At 39.2% G+C, this 20,408-nt stretch overlaps 1 protein-coding gene across 2 annotated transcripts in view; it reads right to left on the reverse strand.

Annotated features, from left to right (window-relative positions):
- The window catches only part of SLAIN1 (SLAIN motif family member 1), a 60,046-nt gene that overhangs the window by 25,262 nt on the left and 14,376 nt on the right, over positions 1-20,408 (reverse strand). For both annotated transcript variants that reach the window (XM_060191600.1, XM_060191599.1), the window contains exon 2: positions 13,150-13,289. In XM_060191600.1, the coding sequence (XP_060047583.1) occupies positions 13,150-13,289 (140 nt within the window). The remainder of the gene's footprint in view (positions 1-13,149; positions 13,290-20,408) is intronic.

Consider the following 20,408-nt stretch of genomic DNA (forward strand, 5'->3'; position numbering starts at 1 on the left):
AAGTAGATAAGTCAATATTAGCTTTTTGGTATCTGATTCTCCATGGTGAGAGTTAAGTGTTTAGATACACATACCTTCTCTAATTTCCATTTTCCTCAGCAGGGTTATAGTTCTATTTTGGCACTGTCAAGATTTACTGTAATTTCATTCTGTAGTACTACTGTGATAAGGATAGCTTTAAGGTAAATTCTAGATATTAAACCACATAACAATAACATTTTAATTATCATTAACTGGGAAACAGTACTGTGATCAAATGAAGAAAAAGTAATTTTCAACCTGAAATGGAATTGGAGTATTACACCAAAGTAAAAGACTCTGGGGTGGGTGGGTGGGTGGGTGGGGAGAATACAGGTCCATGAAAAATGATGAATGAAATAGTGGGGGTTGTATTGTTAAATGGGAATCTGGGGAATGTTATGCATGTAAAAAAAAAAAAAAAAGAAGTAGAAACGCAAAGCAGAAATTGACTGAGTTTGGAGTATGGCACCAAAGTAAGAAAGCAGAAGTACACTAGAGTTTGCAGTGAGTACCTCCCTAATACTTCCTCTCCACTTTTCCAAGCTTTGGGTCCATGATTGCTCAACAATTTGTTTGGCTTTGTATGTTAACTCTCTTTTCAGTCACCAGGTTCCAGGTGTCATCAGGATGCCGGCCAGACTTCCCTGGATTGAAGACCCCACCAATATGTCCTGGAGCTCAGCTTCCCCAGAGACCCACCCTACTAGGGAAAGAGAGAGGCAGACTGGGAGTATGGACCGACCAGTCAACGCCCATGTTCAGCGGGGAAGCAATTACAGAAGCCAGACCTTCTACCTTCTGCAACCCTCAATGACCCTGGGTCCATGCTCCCAGAGGGATAGAGAATGGGAAAGCTATCGGGGGAGGGGGTGGGATATGGAGATTGGGCGGTGGGAATTGTGTGGAGTTGTACCCCTCCTACCCTATGGTTTTGTTAATTAATCCTTTCTTAAATAAAAATAATAATAAAAAAAAATAAAAAAAGAAAAAGTAATTTTCAGAAACTGGCATTTTTATACACACAGACACACAAACCTCCTTGCTCAAAATACTTACAATAATGGGGGGGGGGGTTAATTCACAAATACAAACTGACAAAAACTCCAAAATTCAAATATTACAAGACCAGCTACTATATAAAAGCTTAAAGGCCCATGTATTTTAAATTATTGGTCCAATTAAAGCTTCATATTTTCAAAGTAAATTAAGCAGCATATAGAATTTGGACACACTTTAAACTAAGGCAGAGGAGGGGGGGTAGTGTAGTCAAACTGTCTCTCAGACTGTGAGAAATGTGGTTATCAGGAGTGGGTCACAGAATTATGGTAGTGGGTGAGGTGTGAAACTAAATCCCTGTAATCTTGGAAATCATTATTAAACCACTGACAAAAACAATATTAAATAAGCCAATATTTTTCAGACATAGTATTCAGTCACACTGATATTCATAGTAATGAAGAAAACTTTTACATTATTCCAAGTTAAAAATAGTACCCTCAGTCAGTGGGAGATAGCACAAGGATGGTTCAAAAAGACTTATGCCTGAGGCTCCTAATCCCAGATTTAATCCCCACCACTACCACAAAAAACCAGAGCTGAGCAGTGCTCTGGAGATAAAATGAGATGGGCAGGGCAGGGCAGGGCAGGGCAGGGCAGGGCAGGGCAGGGCAGGGCAGGGTAGAAATGTCCTCTTTAGTTCAAGCCTCCAGTCCCTATTTGGGGGGTTGGAAAGGGAGAACTAAAGGAAAAGAGGAACAGTGCCTTTCTCTCCCCTCCCCTTACTCTCTATCTCTCTTTGCCTCTCAGTCGATCATAAAAAAAAAAAAAAAAAAGGAAGAAAGAAAGAAAAGAAAAGAGAAAAGGGCGAGGGGAGGGGAGGGGAGGGGAGGGAAGGGGAAGGGAAGGGGAGGGGAGGGGAGGGGAGGGGAGGGGAGGGGAGGGGAGGGGAGGGGAGGGGAGGGGAGGGGAGGGGAGGGGAGGGGAGGGAAGGGAAGGGAAGGGAAGGGAAGGGAAGGGAAGGGAAGGGAAGGGAAGGGAAGGGAAGGGAAGGGAAGGGAAGGGAAGGGAAGGGAAGGGAAGGGAAGGGAAGGGGAAGTCAAACAGGCACAAAGCCCTACCAATAAGCCTGGTGGGAAAAAGAGTGAGAGAGACAAGAAAACAAAAAAGGAAGAAAGAACCTCCTTTAAAATGATAAAGCCTAGCTTCACTCAAATTCCATAAACTATCTCTTTTCAAATTTCAAAGAATGTGCTGGTCATTGCTGGGGCTTCACTCAACAGCTTCTTCCAGTGCAGTGGGGGCTAGTCTTGACTCTCAGTCACACACACTATAAAACAGGCACAGCATTCAGGTGAGTTATTTTTCCAGCATCCAAAAAACTTCTAAAATCATTCATTTTACTTCCCACACCTTGCCAGATTTCAAAATAGCTCAGTCTTGTAAGACATTAAAAAAAAAAAAACCCTGCAGCTTCCCCTGACCATAGTTTTCTCACTCTTCTGCTTAGGATGATTTAGAGACTTCCTAACCATGCTTAGAAAAAAAAAAAAAAATCCAGAATCATGAACTACCCAGAAAATTCCACCATGTGTGCAGTTCTCCTGTTATGAGTCTCAGTCCATATCAGGGCATTTTCACAATCAATTGGGGTGGTCTAGGTCATTCTTCAACATCTCTCTACCCCTCTCCTGTGGAGCCATGTAACTCTTGCTGATTCTTTGACATCCCACATCCCTTAGAAAGCATTTCTGTTCATAACAGTCAGGACTGGTTAAGTCTGTTAGCATTTCTATACCTGTATTAATGAAGGAAGGAGAAAAACAGTAAGTCACTATTCGCGCTGTTTCTTACACTAGGCTGCCTGTTCCAAAGACCGAGTCTGGAGTACAAGCATCTTGCCTGCATCTATGAAGTACTCAATGCATTTATCTCATGACTTAGTATTACAACTGTCTTTGCAACCAAGGGTCAGTATTTCAGAAAAGTAAATTCTTCAGATTACTGTACAACTTGACTTTTATAATACTTAATACTTATAATACTTAATAAGCAGGCAGAAACAACTGAAATAAAATATTGCCATAGAGGTAAATTTAATAATTTTGAAAGAATCTCTTATTTAGTTCTTTTTTCCTTAGTGATTACAGGTAACAAAATAACATTTAAATTATATATTCATTATTGTAAACATTATACACAGTTCTAAGTTATTTCTGATTTGAATAAACATCTTTTTAACATGTTGGAAATGCAAAACAAAAAAACCATAGATTTCACTTGAGGAATTGGCAAAATAAAGGAAAAGAGGATCATGTAAGGGTAGTGGGCAAATATACCAATGCTGCTGGATATAACAGACGGAAAGTGAACATTTCATAGGATCCCAACCCCTAAACAGTACTGCCAATACAGAGACAAACACCCTGGGACTATTCTATACTTAAGAACAAAGCAAGAATGAGATGAGAGGTCCAGCAATGACAGTGTATCATTGACATCTTATGTCAATTTCCAACACACTAGAATAACAGCAAATGTCAATATACCCTATCTTTCTGCCAAAACTGCCAGTCTGACTCCAGGTGATTTTTTTTTCCAGTAAGAAAGAGAACCATTTACAAAGCTTACCCAAAATGAACTGCATAGGCTGTTTTAATTTTGTAGCCCAAATTGACAGAGCACCTCAAGACTGGAAACATGAGCTGATGGAGATACCATCTTGGGCCATGCAAGGAGAGACTGGTCAAGTTCCAGTAGACAGACACTTGATAGGCTGCTTAATGTCTCAGTTCAATCTGTTGGATTTTTACAAATGAAAGGCCACCTTCAAAACACACTAGATTTGTAGTCAATTTTCTGCCTGGTTAAATTTAGAGAGAAACGGTCCATCATAACAACAGAGATGAGAATGAGAACTGGTATCATGTTAAGATAAAAGAAAAACTCAACAAAGGGCACATTTGCTCAGCATACACTCCCAGAGGAAATGAGAGATGGTCACTGAGAAACATGACCTAAGATTGTAATTATGCAGGGCTAACTTATTTGTGAAAACTACACCTACACTCTTCAAATGTGACCTGTTGTGATTTAATAGTTATACTCAAGTACCTCAAAGTAAGATGAGCTTTTATTAACTGGTCCCAAATAAGTGAGTCATATATTGGGCATTTCAAACTACTTGGGTAAAGATTTTGAGCTTTGTTTGATTATTTAAAATCCCATCCCTGGGGTCAAAAGATAACTCACCTAGTAGGGCACGAACCATGCCCAGCACAAGTCCCCAGTGATACCAGCTGGGGCAGCACATACGAGCACCAAGCTCAATAACAGGGGAGTAATATGGATGGTGGGGCAGTACTATGTTGTTTCTCTGTTTTTACTATATCTACCTGAAATTAAGAGAATGGAAAAAATAGGCCAAGAGCAGTAGAATAAGGCAGCTTCAAGGCCCTGGTACCAAAAAGTTGTAGCCTCGTGACATGAATTTATCAATCTAGAAATAAGATTTTGGTAGGGGTAGACAGCATAATAGTTATGCAAATAGACTCTCCAGCCTGAGGCTCCAGAGTCTCAGGTTCAATCCCCCATACCACCATAAGCCACAGCTGATCAATGCTCTGGTAAAAAAAAAAAATAGAAATAAGATTTCAAATTAGTCTTATTTAAGTTTGGGCTATAATGTGAATTAATAATATCTAGGAAAATTCTACAGGTATTTGTTTGATTTTATAGGGGTGGGGAAAGTAGAGAAGAACTTTTTTAAATGTCTCCTATAAAACATATATAGGTAAATGAAGAAACAAACAAAAAACCCAGAGAAAATTCTTCTTTTTCTACATTTCTTGAATAAATTACATTCATAAGATGTTTTAAGATCTCTAGCTCATTGGCAAGTATCTTTATTTACAGATAAGGAAAACAGATCCATCCATAAGAAAATACTGTTAGTTTTCTACAATAGGGGTCTATGTATTTTTAGATTCACTTTTTTCGGAGAAAAAAAAACTGTATGCTAGAAATGTATTCATGTGTCTACATTTTTCAAAGAACTCCAACATTTCCTGGAGTCTTGCTAGTAGTCTAGTGAAATCTGTTAAATGTCCCCAGTTCCAGGAGGGATATAAGAAACAAATGACATGCTCTTAGAGTTAAGTAAAGCCTGCAAGATACTAGGTCTAACTAGACTAGATCAGAACTTCTTCCACCACATCAATTCATTCAGTAACTAGGAGCCAACACTTAGGATATTAATGTCACAGTAACCATTCTGGTACTGGGAAGGTTAAAACAATGAACAAAGCTGACTTAAATCTTTCCCTGAAAACCAGAGGTTTTTTATTTTATTTTATTTTTATTGGTTGTTCCAGAGGCTTCATTGCTCTAGGCCAGCTTTTTCAAACACAGAAAAAGGGAGTGAAAGAGAAATGGTGTGTGTGCGTGCGCGCGCATGCGTGTGTGTGTGTGTGTGTGTATGTGTATTTTGGAGGAGGGAAGAGATAAAACACAGCACTCAAAGTGTCTCCAACACAGTAGGGATTGAGTCATGTGCATGACAACGCAGGCATATTATACAGGTAAGCTGTTTTGTGAGTTCCCAAGCCAACACTTAAACAGAACTCCACATGATTTTATCTTTACTTGTCTAGTTGGGTGCCATTTAAGACATACCAACTGTTCATTTCTTTATCAAAGGAGTCTAAATGTACTAAAAACTAAAAAATTTAAAAAACTAATCATTCAAAGCTGGGTTTCTCAAAGTCTGACTACAACAGTCCATGGACATTACAGGTTACTGTCTTGGGACTCTAAAGGCCACACCCCTCACCTGCAGGCCCTGTCCTCAGAGGTAGGAGACGCCCCCAGATGCAGGAATCGTCCCTTTGCCCACCAGGCCTCCCCTTGGCATCAAACTGGCTCTTGCTGCTCTCCTACTTGTCCCTTCCTGTCTTGTTCCAGTTCTTTTGAAAATACCTGCATATTATCATTCAAGTTTATGCCCAAAAGGTTTCTGTTCACCTCTACACTACTATTCCTCTGTCACAGATGGAGTATTTTACAGACATTGACCCATTTAAATGAGACAATTAGATAGAAAGATAAGGGAAAGATGTAGAAAAAATTGTGAGGAGATGGTGGAGCCTGGCAGAGCTTAATCTATGAGATGAGTCTCTCCAGGTAAGTCTCTTTCTCTCTCTCTATAGAGGGGTTGAGCAAAAGGGGGCACACATAAATCTCACAAGGTTGGCAGCTCTGTAAGTCTTCCCTCCCCCACAGAAACATCCTACATCTTCCCACCAGAGCCTGGCATTTCTTAAAAAACATTAAGCTTGCTCCACTCTAAATTTCCTATACTATGGCCATTAGATAAAAGGAAAGGGAGAGAGGTGTTGGGAAATTGTGCAGATGTGGTTGAACATTGGCAGGGCCCACAAACCACTATATTTCCATGCAAGTATTATTTACAGATATACACCACGTTATCCCCTCAGGGTACTGCTAATTCAGTTAAAAACATTGCAACAATTGCTAAGGACTCTTCCACCTTCCCAACATGCCTTTTGCCTCTCTGCACCCCCTTTCCTAGCCAGTCCCATCCTGATTTGCCACTTCCAGAATCCTCCCATAAAAGCCTCTCCTATTTCAACTTTTGCTCTCTTTGCTCTTTTCTCTTCTGCAACCCAACCTGGAGAAAGGCTGTTGGGCATAGTGGGAGGCAACATTTTGCTAGCTCCACGTGGCCTGAACCACTGTGCTCACACCCAATTCTGGGGCATCCATGTGAATAAACATTTGCATTCCCACTCCACCACAAATTCCTGGTCTCTGCTTTCTCCCCCACAACAAAACCCGACAATTCAAAGCTTAAAATGTTTGAAAGTACTGAGTACTGATAATTAAACAGCAAAGTGAATTATAAGCCTCTATTAAAATATCCTTAATTGAGAGTCGGGCATTAGCACAGCGGGTTAAGCGCACGTGGCACAAAGCGGAAAGTCCATCTTAAGAATCCCCACCTGCAGGGGAGTCCCTTCACAAACAGGTCTGCAGGTGTCTTTCTCTTGCCCTCTCTGTCTTCCCCTCCTCTCTCCATTTCTCTCTGTCCTATCCAACAATGATGACAACAAGAATAACTACAACAATAAAAGAACAAAGGCAACAAAAGGGAATAAATAAATATTTAAAAAATAAAAAAGATACTTAATCTACTTGGAAAGAAGACATACACATGTTAAAGATTAAGGGCATGTTCATAAAATAGTGTGCTTCCATATGAAGAAATAACACTGTTAGGTTCATTTTCAAAAGAGAAGAAAAACAATCAAAATGCTGACTTTTACTGTCTAAAGTTGCATTTCCATAAAGGGGTCTGATGTTTGAGAAAAGAAGAAAATATTTTCTTTTTTTTTTAATTTATTTTTTATTTAAGAAAGGATAAATTAACAAAACCATAGGGTAGGAGGGGTACAACTCCACACAATTCCCACCACCCAATCTCTATATCCCATCCCCTCCCCTGATAGCTTTCCCATTCTCTATCCCTCTGGGAGCATGGACCCAGGGTCATTGTGGGTTGCAGAAGGTAGAAGGTCTGGTAGGTGCTCATAGTTCACTTTATACCAACAGATTATAGATTGAAAAGTGCCTAAGTATTTTCCTTTGAAAAATCAGGTGTTTTACCTTTTAAACTACTTTCTGTACACTATCTAAATTATTTACATTATTCACATATATTAAATAAGCTCCTACACCTATGACCATCTAATTTTTGACAATGGGGCCCAAACTATTAAGTAGATAAAAGAACATCTCTTCAACAAATAGTGTTGGGAAAATTGGTTTGAAACATGCAGAAGAATGAAACTGAAGAACTCCATCTCACCATTCACAAAAGTAAACTCCAAATCGATAAAGGATTTAGATGTGAAGCCAGGAAGCATCAAATATTTAGAGGAAACATTGACAGAACTCTCTTCAATCTAGTTTTAAGGTGTCTCCAATGACTCAAATCCATTCACAAGTGAAACAAAAACAAAATAAACCACTAGAACTACATCAAATTGAAAGGCTGGGAGTTGAGTGGTAGTGCAGTGGGTTAAGCACATGTGGCACAAAGCTCAAGGACCGGTATAAGGATCCTGGTTTGAACCCCCGGCTCCCCAACTGCAGGGGAGTTGCTTCACAAGTGGTCTGCAGGTGTCTATCTTTCTCTCCCCCCTCTGTCTTCCCCTCCTCTCTCCATTTCTCTCTGTCCTATCCAACTACAATGACAACAATAATAACAATAATAACTACAACAATAAAACAACAAGGGCAACAAAAGGGAAAATAAATAAATAATTGAAAGGCTTCTGCAGAGCAAAGAAACTACCATCTAAATAGACATCTCTTATAGAATGGAAGAGCTTTCCTTTTTTTAAATTATCTTTATTTATTTATTGGATAGAGACAGCCAAAAGTCAAGCGGGAAGGGGGTGATAGAGAGGAGAAAAGACAGAGAAACACCTGTAACACTGCTTCACCACTTGCAAAACTTTCCCCCTGCATGTGGGGACTAGGGGCTTGAACCTGGGTCTTTGCACATTGTAACATATGCGCTCAACCAGTTGTGCCACCACCCAGCCCCTAGAATGGGAGACCTTTCTATGCCATGCATTAGACAAAAAGTTAATAACCATATTTGTAAAGAGCTCACCAAAGTCAGCAACAAAAATGTATACAGACAGAATATTCACCAACAAAGAGATCCAAAGGGCCAACAGACATGAAATGTGCTCCAAGTCACATTATAAAAAAAATGCAAATAAAGACAACAATGAGATACCACTTCACTCCTGTGAGAATATCATACATAAGAAAGCACATTAACAACAAATGTTGGGGAGACTGTAGGGGTAAAGGAACCCTCTGGACTGCTTGCTGCTAGGAATGTAAACTGATCCAACCCCTGCAGAGAGCAGTCTAGAGAAGTCTAGAAATGGGCCTACCCTATGACTCAGCAATTACTCTCCATGGGATATATATACATACATACATATATACATACATATACATGTAGTTTCTTTATTGGGGGACTTATGTTTTACAGTCGACAGTAAATACAATATTCATACATGCATAACATTTCACAGTTTTCCCCACAACAATACAACCCTCACTAGGCCCTCTGCCATCCGGTTCCAGGACCTGAACTTTCCCACCACCCACCCCAGAGTCTTTTACTTTGGTGCAATACAGCAACTCCAGGATACAGTTTCAAGCCCCCACTCCCCACCTATGGAGGGAAGCTTCACAAGCCTCTCTCTCCTTCTCTTAGTCTCTCCTTTTCTCTCCCTCCCTTCCTCCCTTTCCTTATCTTCCTTTTTCTTCCCCTACTCTTTCAATTTCTGTTTGTCCTAATAAAAAAAAAAATTAAGAGGGGAAAAAATGGCCACCAGGAGCAGTGGACTCATTGTGCAGGGGTTCCAGCAATACACTTAGTGGCAATATAAACAAATAAATAAATTTTTTAAAAAATTTTCACCACAAGAAAAAATACGTATGTAGCTAGGGATGGTAACTGATATTAACTAGGTCTATTATATGATCATTTCACAAAATATACAAACACTGAATAACTGTTTCACACCTGAAACTAAGAGTATTATGTCAATCATATGTCAAAAAAAATTCAAAAGCAACCAGCAATTAGGGTTACTTACAATAAATTTTATAAAAGCTTTTTGCCCACTTTTTAAAACTGGTCTTTTATTGGGGCTGGGTGGTGGCTCATCTGGTTGAGCACACATGGTACAATGCACAAGGACCAGGGTTCAAGTCCCCTGCAGGGGGAAAGCTTTGTGAGAGGTGAGGCAGTGCTGCGGGTGTCTCTTGTCTCTCTCCCTCTCTATATATCCCTCTTTCCTCTCAATTTCTGGCTGTCTCTATCCAATAAGTGAAGATAATTTTAAAAAACAAAATTGGCCTTTTATTAATCTATTCTACTTGCAAATGATGAAAAGCAGGGCATGGCAAAGTATATGGCTTGAGTGGCCTAAAATCAGCCAGTTCCTGCTTTATAATATCTAGAAGCTAACAATGAACTTTATATTTTTAATGGTATTTTAAGAGAAGTAAGTTACTGGAGTTGGTGTACTGCACCAAAGTAAAAGACTCTGGGGTGGATGGGTGGGGGGGAGAATACAGGTCCAACGAGGATGACAGAGGACCTAGTGGGAGTTGTATTGGTATATAGAAAACTGGGAAATGTTATGCATGTACAAACTATTGTATTTACTGTCCAATGTAAAACATTAATTCCTCAATAAAGAAATTAAAATAAAAAAGAAATACGTTCTGTTTATATATATAATACATAAAAAGTTATTATCTTTTAAATTTATTTCCCCTTTTGTTGCCCTTGTTGTTTTATTGTTGTAGTTACTACTGTTGTTGTTGATGTGGTTGTTGTTGGATATGACAGAGAGAAATGGAGAGAGGAGGGGAAGACAGAGAGGGGGAGAGAAAGATAGACACCTGCATACCTAGTTCACCACCTGTGAAGCAACTCCCCTGCAGGTGGGGAGCCGTCAGGGGCTCAAACCAGGATCCTTGCACCCGTTCTTGTGCTTTGCGCCACTAAGGACCGCTGCGCTACCCCCAGACTCCCAAAAAAAATAATTACCAGCTTATTTAGGGTCCCTGCAATGGGACTAGAATCAATCCAGAGCCTCTTGACTCTGAATGGCTGCTCTCTTAGAAAAATATCTGTAAATACAGTTTTAAACATATTACTTGCTTTTCTTATTATATTCTTCAATTTTTTGTTTGTTTGTTTTTTTACCAGAACACTGTTTAGTTTTGGTTTATGGTGCTGCGGGGGATTAAACCTGGGACTTTGGAGCCTCAGGCATGAGAGACTCTTTGCATAACCATTACGCTATCTACCCTCTGCCCACTCAACTTTTTATTACTAAATCACATTTTAATTAAAATGTTAAAACATATACTTTTTAGTGTATCCTTCCACTAACATCTGAACCAGTTGTGTTAGTGAGTAGATTGTGTCAGAGAAAGCCAAACTCAGGCTCTGCCCCAGAGTATCATCCTGGCCTTGTAATCCTCTGAGCCTGTTTAACAGTCTACTTCTCATGTCTAATCATGTAATGACTACATCAGATGAATGAATAAAACATCACCTATGATGCTTTGGCATATTCCTAGATTATGAAACACACATGGAAAGATTAAGAGAGAAATAAAGGCCTTGAGCAGTTTATCAAAATATCAAGGAGTAAAGTAGTATACATTCCTCTAGCTGTTTTTTTTCTTCTGTAATAGATACAATTTCTTTTTTTTCTTTTTTTTTAAAGAATTCTTTTTTTTTTTTTGTAATTTTATTTATTTATCTTCCCTTTTGTTGCCCTTATTGTCTTTTTTTTTTATTGTTGTTGTAGTTGATGTCTTCGTTGTTGGATAGGACAGAGAGAAATGGAGAGAGGAGGGGAAGACAGAGAGGAGGAGAGAAAGACAGACACCTGCAGATCTGCTTCACCGCCTGTGAAGCGAGTCGACTCCCCTGCAGGTGGGGAGCCGGGGGCTCCAACCGGGATCCTCATGCCGGTCCTTGTGCTTAGCGCCACCTGCGCTTAACCCGCTGCACTACCGCCCGGCTCCCAATAGATACAATTTCTATACTTAAATATATTGGGTTCTATATGTTAACACAATGAAAGATTATTTTCTTTTTTTTTTTAAATTTATTTTTTATTTAAGAAAGGATAAATTAACAAAACCATAGGATAGGAGGGGTGCAACTCCACACAATTCCCACCACCCAATCTCCATATCCCATCCCCTCCCGATAGCTTTCCCATTCTCGATCCCTCTGGGAGCACGGACCCAGGGTCATTGTGGGTTGCAGAAGGTGGAAGGTCTGGCTTCTGTAATTGCTTCCCCACTGAACATGGACGTTGACTGGTCAGTCCATACTCCCAGTCTGCCTCTCTCTTTCCCTAGTAGGGTGGGTCTCTGGGGAAGCAGAGCTCCAGGGCACCCTGTGGTGAGGGGTAGACATGCAGCTTCCTGGGCCAGTGGGGGGTGGGGGTGGGTGGGTGGGATGGGTCACAGTCCTTTGGTGGTGGGAATGGTGTTTATGTACACTCCTAGTAAAGTGTAGTCATATAAATCACTAGTTAATTAATATGAGAAGGGGAAAATTAATTGTATGTCTCAAAGTTTTTAAAACACAGACCGAGTCTTTTTAATATATAGGCTGTGTATTTGATATGCGGACTCTCTCAAAAGCCTAGACCAAATAGATCAGAAGCAACCAATGGCACAGCTATATACAAGATACTGGGTACTGTACAGCAAACTCTAGCGAAATATTATTTTCTATTTATAAGGTGTTGGGATTTACGTCCTGCTCCATTGTTGATACTATGGTCTATTTACATAATCATTGTTTTGCCTGAGACCCGCCCTGCCTGCAGGGTACTGGTTTATCCCATTGGTTAGAACCTTTGCAACAGCTGGTATGGAAGCTTTCTACCTTCTCGCTCTTTTCTGTTCTCCACCCCCTCTCCTAGCCATTTTCTTTTCGACCTGCCACTTCTGGTTTCTAAGATATAAAAAGTGTTGTCTCCGATCAATAAAGGCACTGCATTGCGTTCCCAATCCACTACGAGTTCCTCGTCTCTCTCTCCGGCGAAGCTAGCCCAGCAATAAAGGTTAGGACTTCTATATATACACAGCTAGTGATAGTAGCCAGGTTCCATGGAATCCCAGTGTTCTTTAGAATTCAGCTCTACATTATTATTACCAAACCTAAGATAATTTACAACTGGCTCATTTTTCTTAACAGTATATTCATAAGCAGAAAGAAAAGAGTAGAGAAAAAGGTGCTCCTACTTTACATAAAAGCAAAACAAGCTAAAAACTTTAGCTAACAACAAGTGCAAGCTAAAGTAAATTATTCACACACTGAGAAAGTGTGTGAATGAAATACACAGAGAGAGAGCTTCAGGCAACAGCTGCACCTCAGGGTACAAGTTTAATGACTTCACTGTCTATTCCAAAATCAGCAACAAAAAACAAGAGTTCAGAGTGGCAAGAGCTTGAGAATGTGAAGGACAAGTTCATAATTACCTTGCTCCAGTCTAAAGCACAGGGAACGCCTTGCTGCTTCCATCTCCGGAGTCGGGTTGTCTAGGACATGTCTACACCACTGCAATGGGCTCAGCGATTTCTCTGATGATGTGAATGCCTTTGAAGAGCCAACATATAACCTTAAAGAAAGAGATCTACATTATATGTATTATATAGGCTTAGAGATATTACCTCTCTTCTAGAGAAAACAAATATTTAACAGTTTTTGATAGGAGCTGAAACAGAACTCACATATAATTACCAAATACTGAAATCATCTGTAATGGGCAAATCTGGGGTGGGTGGGTGGGTGGGGAGAATACAGGTCCATGAAAAATGATGAATGAAATAGTGGGGGTTGTATTGTTAAATGGGAATCTGGGGAATGTTATGCATGTAAAAAAAAAAAGAAGTAGAAACGCAAAGCAGAAATTGACTGAGTTTGGAGTATGGCACCAAAGTAAGAAAGCAGAAGTACACTAGAGTTTGCAGTGAGTACCTCCCTAATACTTCCTCTCCACTTTTCCAAGCTTTGGGTCCATGATTGCTCAACAATTTGTTTGGCTTTGTATGTTAACTCTCTTTTCAGTCACCAGGTTCCAGGTGTCATCAGGATGCCGGCCAGACTTCCCTGGATTGAAGACCCCACCAATATGTCCTGGAGCTCAGCTTCCCCAGAGACCCACCCTACTAGGGAAAGAGAGAGGCAGACTGGGAGTATGGACTGACCAGTCAACGCCCATGTTCAGCGGGGAAGCAATTACAGAAGCCAGACCTTCTACCTTCTGCAACCCACAATGACCCTGGGTCCATGCTCCCAGAGGGATAGAGAATGGGAAAGCTATCAGGGGAGGGGGTGGGATATGGAGATTGGGTGGTGGGAATTGTGTGGAGTTGTACCCCTCCTACCCTATGGTTTTGTTAATTAATCCAAAAAAAAAAAAAGAAAAAATAAATTTTACATAGAAAAAGAATTGGAAAGAAAGTAACAGTGGTTATTTCTTGGAAAAGAGGCTTTTTTCTTTTCTTCTATCCAAGAGAAGGCCCTGTTTAATTTACTTAATGCTTTTCTTGGAAATGTGTTTAAGAAAAATGCTAGTCTTTTTGGTTCCTGTTCATTAATCATTTTGTCTCAATTTATGTCCTGCCACCCTCCAGACACCACGTTACAGATGCTACTATGATTCCAGTTGACCTCATCTGTGTGTCCTGGAACCTTACCTCTCCAGAGCACTGGCCTGCTAGGGAAAGGTAGAAACAGGCTGAGGGTATGGATCAACCTGCCGATACCCATGTCTAGCAGAGAAGCAATTACAGAAGCCAGAACTCCTTCCTTCTGTGCCCCCAAACCAACCTTGATTCATACTCCCAGCAGGGGAGAAGTGATAAGAGGAAGAAGATAAGAGGGCTCTGAACTCCAGCTCCATCAGCACCCAGAGAGAAAGGAGGAAAAGGAGATGGACATACGGAGATAATAATGTTGTCATGAATGGCTTGGAGGGGAAGAGAGGATTGGATCAGGAAGAAAAATGGGGCAATTATGTATAAATGTAGACAGATAGTTGTAGAGATGGTGGTTGTCCCATGTCTTACGGGAACTTTGGTAGCTTGCAGTGGGGAGACTGAAGATTCAGAACCTTTGTGGTGGGAATGGAGAGGTTTTATATCCTTGTTGACATGTAATTTTGTAAGCCAATATTAAATCACTAAATTAGAAAAAAAGAAAAGGAAAAAAAAAGAATTTCCAAATATTCTGTAGCTTGGTGGGGAGAAGGTTTTCAAAAGACAGTGAAACAATGTCTCAGAGAGCCAGAGATGGGCTTTTACTACTGAATTAACCTTACTGAACACCATAGTGATGGGACTACCTCAGCCCCATTTGTAGAAGTAAATGTTAATACCTCTCTCTCTCTCTCTCTCTCTCTCTCTCTCAACTTAACCTTATATGTATATAGGTTGACATGTAAGTATGACATGGTGAATCAAATAAACTTGATGTGCATTAAAAGCTTAGGTCTGAATACAAGTGAACTTTAGTTTTCTGTTTCTCACAAGGCTTAATCAGGTCTGTCCCCTGCCTCAAATACTAAACTTGGTGGGAACTTCCTTTTCATCAAAGTCAAACACACAGTTTTCAAAGGAGAGTTCACTTTCCAAATCTTGATCGCAGTATCATGAGGGATGGTATTCAGACTATGGGGCCAAGCAGTGGTGCATCTAGTCAAGTGCATCTGTTACCAGGTGCAAGGCCCTAGTCCCTACCTGCAGCAGAGAAGCTTCAGGAGAAATGAAGCAGTACTGCAGGTGTGTAAATTGCTCTCTCCCATTCCTCTCTCATCACCTCTCTGCCCTATCAAATAAAATAAGTAAATAAATGTCAAAATAAGCAATGTGAGGTACTTTATACAACTCAGAAAAAAAAAATCCTCTCATTAATATTGCAGATATACTGTGCTCAGATTAATTGTATATTTCCAGTAGTGGAGTTATAGAAAAGGTTTATCTTATGGATAAACCAAATAATTGACTTTAAAAAAGGAAAAAAATACATAACTACAGGCTCTGGAAATTGACTGTACTATATAAAACTATACTGTAATTATAAATCTCATTAAAACACATTCAAAGTTACCACAATTCTAATAAGCCCATATTCTTAAAATAACATACTCTTTATTCACTCTTCTACTGTTATAGTGAGGACTTCTATCGACTAGAGTAATTAATTAGTTATTCAATATGATTTGGTAAAGTACTACTCTTTGGTATTTCTGAAGATAAAAATCAACAAGCTTTTTCTGTAAAGGGACATATAGCAATTAATTAAGCTTCTCAATCGTGGTTTCAATGTTATATGTCTGCTGAGGTAACCCAAAAGTACCATAGATGGATGGATGGATGGATGAATGAATATATATATATGGCTGTGTTTCTATAAAACTGATATTCAAAGTTAAATTGTCCTTAATTTGTACATGTCTCAAACATTTTTTAAAAATGTAAAATTTAGCTGGCCATTCATACAAACCAGGCAGTGTGTCCTAAAAGAAGTTTAGCTGACTTAACAGTAATTTTATTTCTGTCTTCACTGCTCATGGCCAACTTTTTCAGATAGAAGACAGAAACAGAAGGAGACTGGAAAAGACACTGCAGTACCCAAATTTCCTCCAGTGTGGTATGTGCCGGACAGGAACCTAGGCCATGAACATGACAAAGTAGGTACTCTGCCAAGTGAGCTCTCTTACTAGCCCTCAGTAGGATTTGTGATATATTGCTTTTTTCTGTTAGAGTATAGGCACAATTCTATCTGTATCAAAAGCAAGTTACTGAGCAAATAAAAGTGCGTATGTCTACATAAATCCTTGTGTTCACTCTTCCTCACTAACAGGGCTCTGAATGTTGGATAATTCTCTCTAGATATTCCCAGCAAATTTAGTCTAGGTCAGCCATTCTCAACATCAAATCTTAGAGGCCCATCAAAATCTTAGAGGGCTCGTTAAAACAGAGGGCCTTACTAAGACTAGTTCCAAGAATATCTAATCTACCTGATTCACTAGGTATTGGTTGGGGTCAAAGAATCTATCTAAAAAGCTCCCATGTGATACAGGTATCTTTCTCTGGGAACCACACCTTTAAATGGAAGCATTGGAATAAGCCAATGATGGTAATTCCATTATTCCCATTTTTACAAAGAATGGTTTAGGCACAAGCCCAGGGAAATAAAAACTAAGGGGGGTGGGAGTCAGGTGGCAGTGCAGCAGGTTAAGCACAAGTGGCACAAAGTGCAAGTGTAAGGATCCCAGTTTGAGCCCCCAGCTTCCCACCTTCAGGGGAGTCACTTCACAAGCAGTGAAGCAGGTCTGCAGGTGTCTATCTTTCTCTCCCCTGTCTTCCACTCCTCTCTCCATTTCTCTCTGTCCTATCCAACAACAACGACATCAATAACAACAACAATAACCACAACAATAAAACAACAAGGGCAACAAAAGGGAATAAAAAAAAAAAAACTAAGGGGAAGTATCCTGGGCCACGCAGGCAAATTTCTTCTCCTTGAAGGGGGTCATAAAAGACTCAATTTTATGCTGCCTAAGTCATCCACTTTAAATACAAACAGAACAGTAAAAGTAAAATGATGAAAAATCATGGGAGAAAATAAAAAGTACCCACACAAAAAGAGTCGAGGTTCAGAATATTTTACTTCTAAATGCTATACAAAGAATGCAACTTTTCACAAACTCTTCTGAAGAACAGAAGAAACATATCCTAACAGATTCTATGAAGTCAGCATTATCTTGATATCAAAACCAGATACAGGCACCAAAAGGAAAGAAACAAAGACCAGTATCAATCATGAACATACAAATGAAAGGTCGAAATATTTTCCAAATGCAGCATAATCATATGTAAAAGGGATACTTCTTTATTACCAGTGGGATAAGTCTCCAGGAATGAAAGCTAAGTTTAACAAGTATCACTGTAACTTACCATGTGTACTAAAATAGAAAAAGCATATAAAAACCTCAATAGACAAAGAGAAAAAAATATAACTCCTATTTCAGATAAAACCTCTGCAAATTAGGAGCAAAAGAAAATTCCTTAATCTGATTAAAAGTAATACAATGACAGTGAGTATCCTTAGTGATGAAAGATCGAATGTTTTTCTGCTAATATCAGAAAAGTTCTAACCAGTTCAAACAGGCACTAATAAAATGCTTCAGGTAGGAAGAAGTGAATCTTCATCTACAGGTGGCATCATTGTCTCTCTAAACCCTCTGAGGAACTCACCGGGCCATTTAGGGACAACTTTGTAGGATACTAGATCAATGTGCAAAAGCTATATTAGCAACAACCAAAGTTTTTTAAATTTTATTTTCCATTACAGCACAAAAGAACCCTGAGGGACTGAGGGGACAGCATTATGGTCATGTAAAAGGCTCTCCTGCCTGAGGATCTGAGGTCCCAGGTTCAGTCGCTAGCTTACCATCCGCCAGAGCTAAGCTGAGAAGTGCACTAGTACCTCTCTCTGTACTTTCTCTCTCTCATCAAAATAAAATAAAGTATTTTAAAAATATAAAGGAAGGGAGGAAGAGATTCCTAAGAGTAAATCTAACAAAAGATGTCAAGATAAACAATACACTGAAAACTACAAAAATCTACTAAAAGAAATTAAAGATATAAATTTGTTTTACAAAAATCACAATAAAAAAATTCAGTAGGTGTGTTGTTGAAAGTTCATATGAAAATGCACAAATCTTAGAACAGCCCAAATAGCCTTAAAAAACTACTAAGTTGGAGAAATAACTACCACTGACTGAGACTCATTGCAAAGTTACAGTAATGAAGATAGTTAAGTTTGGCTAAAGAAAAATATATCAATGAGAGAAAAAAATAGTCTAAAATAAAACTACAAGGATATGGAATACTGATTTTTATATAACGTCCAAAGATAATTTAATAAAGAAAGGTACTCTTCTGAACAAATAGTATTAGAATAAATTGATATCCATGTGCCAAAAGTTAACTTTGATCTATTCTTCATACAATAGCCAAAGCTAACTCAAAACAGACAAAAATGTAAAACCTAAAACTGTCAAAGTTTTAGAAGAAACTATAAAATAAATTTTTATAAATAAAAATCTGTGTGTCCTTGGGATGGCAAATATTCCCCATATACAATTTCTTTTACTAAAAGCATGATCCATAAAAGGAAAAAAAATATTAGTTTCAAGAATATTGTTTTGGTTTCTGAAAGATAATTTAAAAAATAAATGGCATTCCACAGATTGGGAGACATTTTGCAAATCATATATTTGGTAAAAGATTAAGATTCTGCAAACAATAAAAAGGAATAAAACAAAAAAAAATTGAACAGACATTTCACCAAAGAATATCTAAGTATGGCAAGCAGCATACAGAAAATACTTGTATTATTAATCATTAGAGAAATGCAAAATATAAGTGAAAGTTAGTGAAAGAAGATACTACTAGTCGTCTATTAGAATGAATGCAACTTTTAAGAATGTTGGCCATGGCACAGCTATATACAAGATATTGGGTATTATACAGCAAATCCTAACAAAGGGACTTTTCAAAGTTAACCCAATTACCAAATAATGTGATGATAACAATAACTATCCATTGTCTTCTTGAACCCTAAGACAGCAGGAACCTCATATTTCCACTATAGAGCCTATATTTCCCCCAGTCCTGGAACCTTAGGGTGGGGCCCACTTTCCTGCATGCTTCTCTCAATTCATATCAAATAAAATTGCATCTGCCGATCACAACCTAATCAACACAACGAGTGCCACCTCAGCATGCTTCAATTCAGACTGTGTCCAGAGACTTCAGGTGTGGAATGACAACCCTTCAGCTTCATTACTCGGGTGAGACCTTTCCTTTCATAGTATTCTCTAATTCCATTATAGGAATCACTTCCTATCTAAGTCCCAAAACCTAGATATAGACTAGGTCCCCTGAGATAGAGCATATGTTCACATGTATTCATAAACTAGGATAAAATATATACCTGAAAGCAATAGTACACAATAGTCTGCAGTGAGTACCCCCCCAACACTTCATCTGCACTATTCCAGCCTTTAGGTCCATGATTGTTCAACAATTTGTTTGGCTTTGTATGTTAACTTAACTCTCTTTTCAGCCACCAGGTTTCAGATGCCAGCATGATGCCGACCAGACTTCCTTAGACGGACGACCCCACCAATGTGTCCTGGAGCTCTGCTTCCCCAGAGACCCACCCTACTAGGGAAAAAGAGAGGCAGACTGGGAGTATGGGCCGACCAGTCAATGCACATGTTCAGCAGGGAAGCAATTACAGAAGCCAGACCTTCCACCTTATCCATCCCACAATGACCTTGGGTCCATACTCCCAGAGGGATAAAGAATGGGAAAGCTATCAAGGGAAGGGATGGGATACAGAGATCTGGTGGTGGGAATTGTGTGGAGTTGTACCCCTCCTATCCTATGATTCTGTTAATGTCTCCCTTTTTAAATAATAATAAAAAAAGAGTGTTGGCCATAGCATATACTGCTAATAATGTGGTATGAATAAAATCTATACAGGTAGAAATGTAGAATTTGAGTATACTAATTCTGCTTCAACTACTCAAAAATCATTAAGTATTTAGCCAAAGAATATGTATGCATACATCCATACAAAGAATCATTTGTAACAACCCAAAATCAAAAACACCACAAATGTTCATTAAAAATAAATTAAGGGAGTTCCGGGAGGTGTG

The sequence above is a fragment of the Erinaceus europaeus genome, chromosome 5, assembly GCF_950295315.1.
Source record: "Erinaceus europaeus chromosome 5, mEriEur2.1, whole genome shotgun sequence".
Taxonomy (NCBI): domain Eukaryota; kingdom Metazoa; phylum Chordata; class Mammalia; order Eulipotyphla; family Erinaceidae; genus Erinaceus; species Erinaceus europaeus.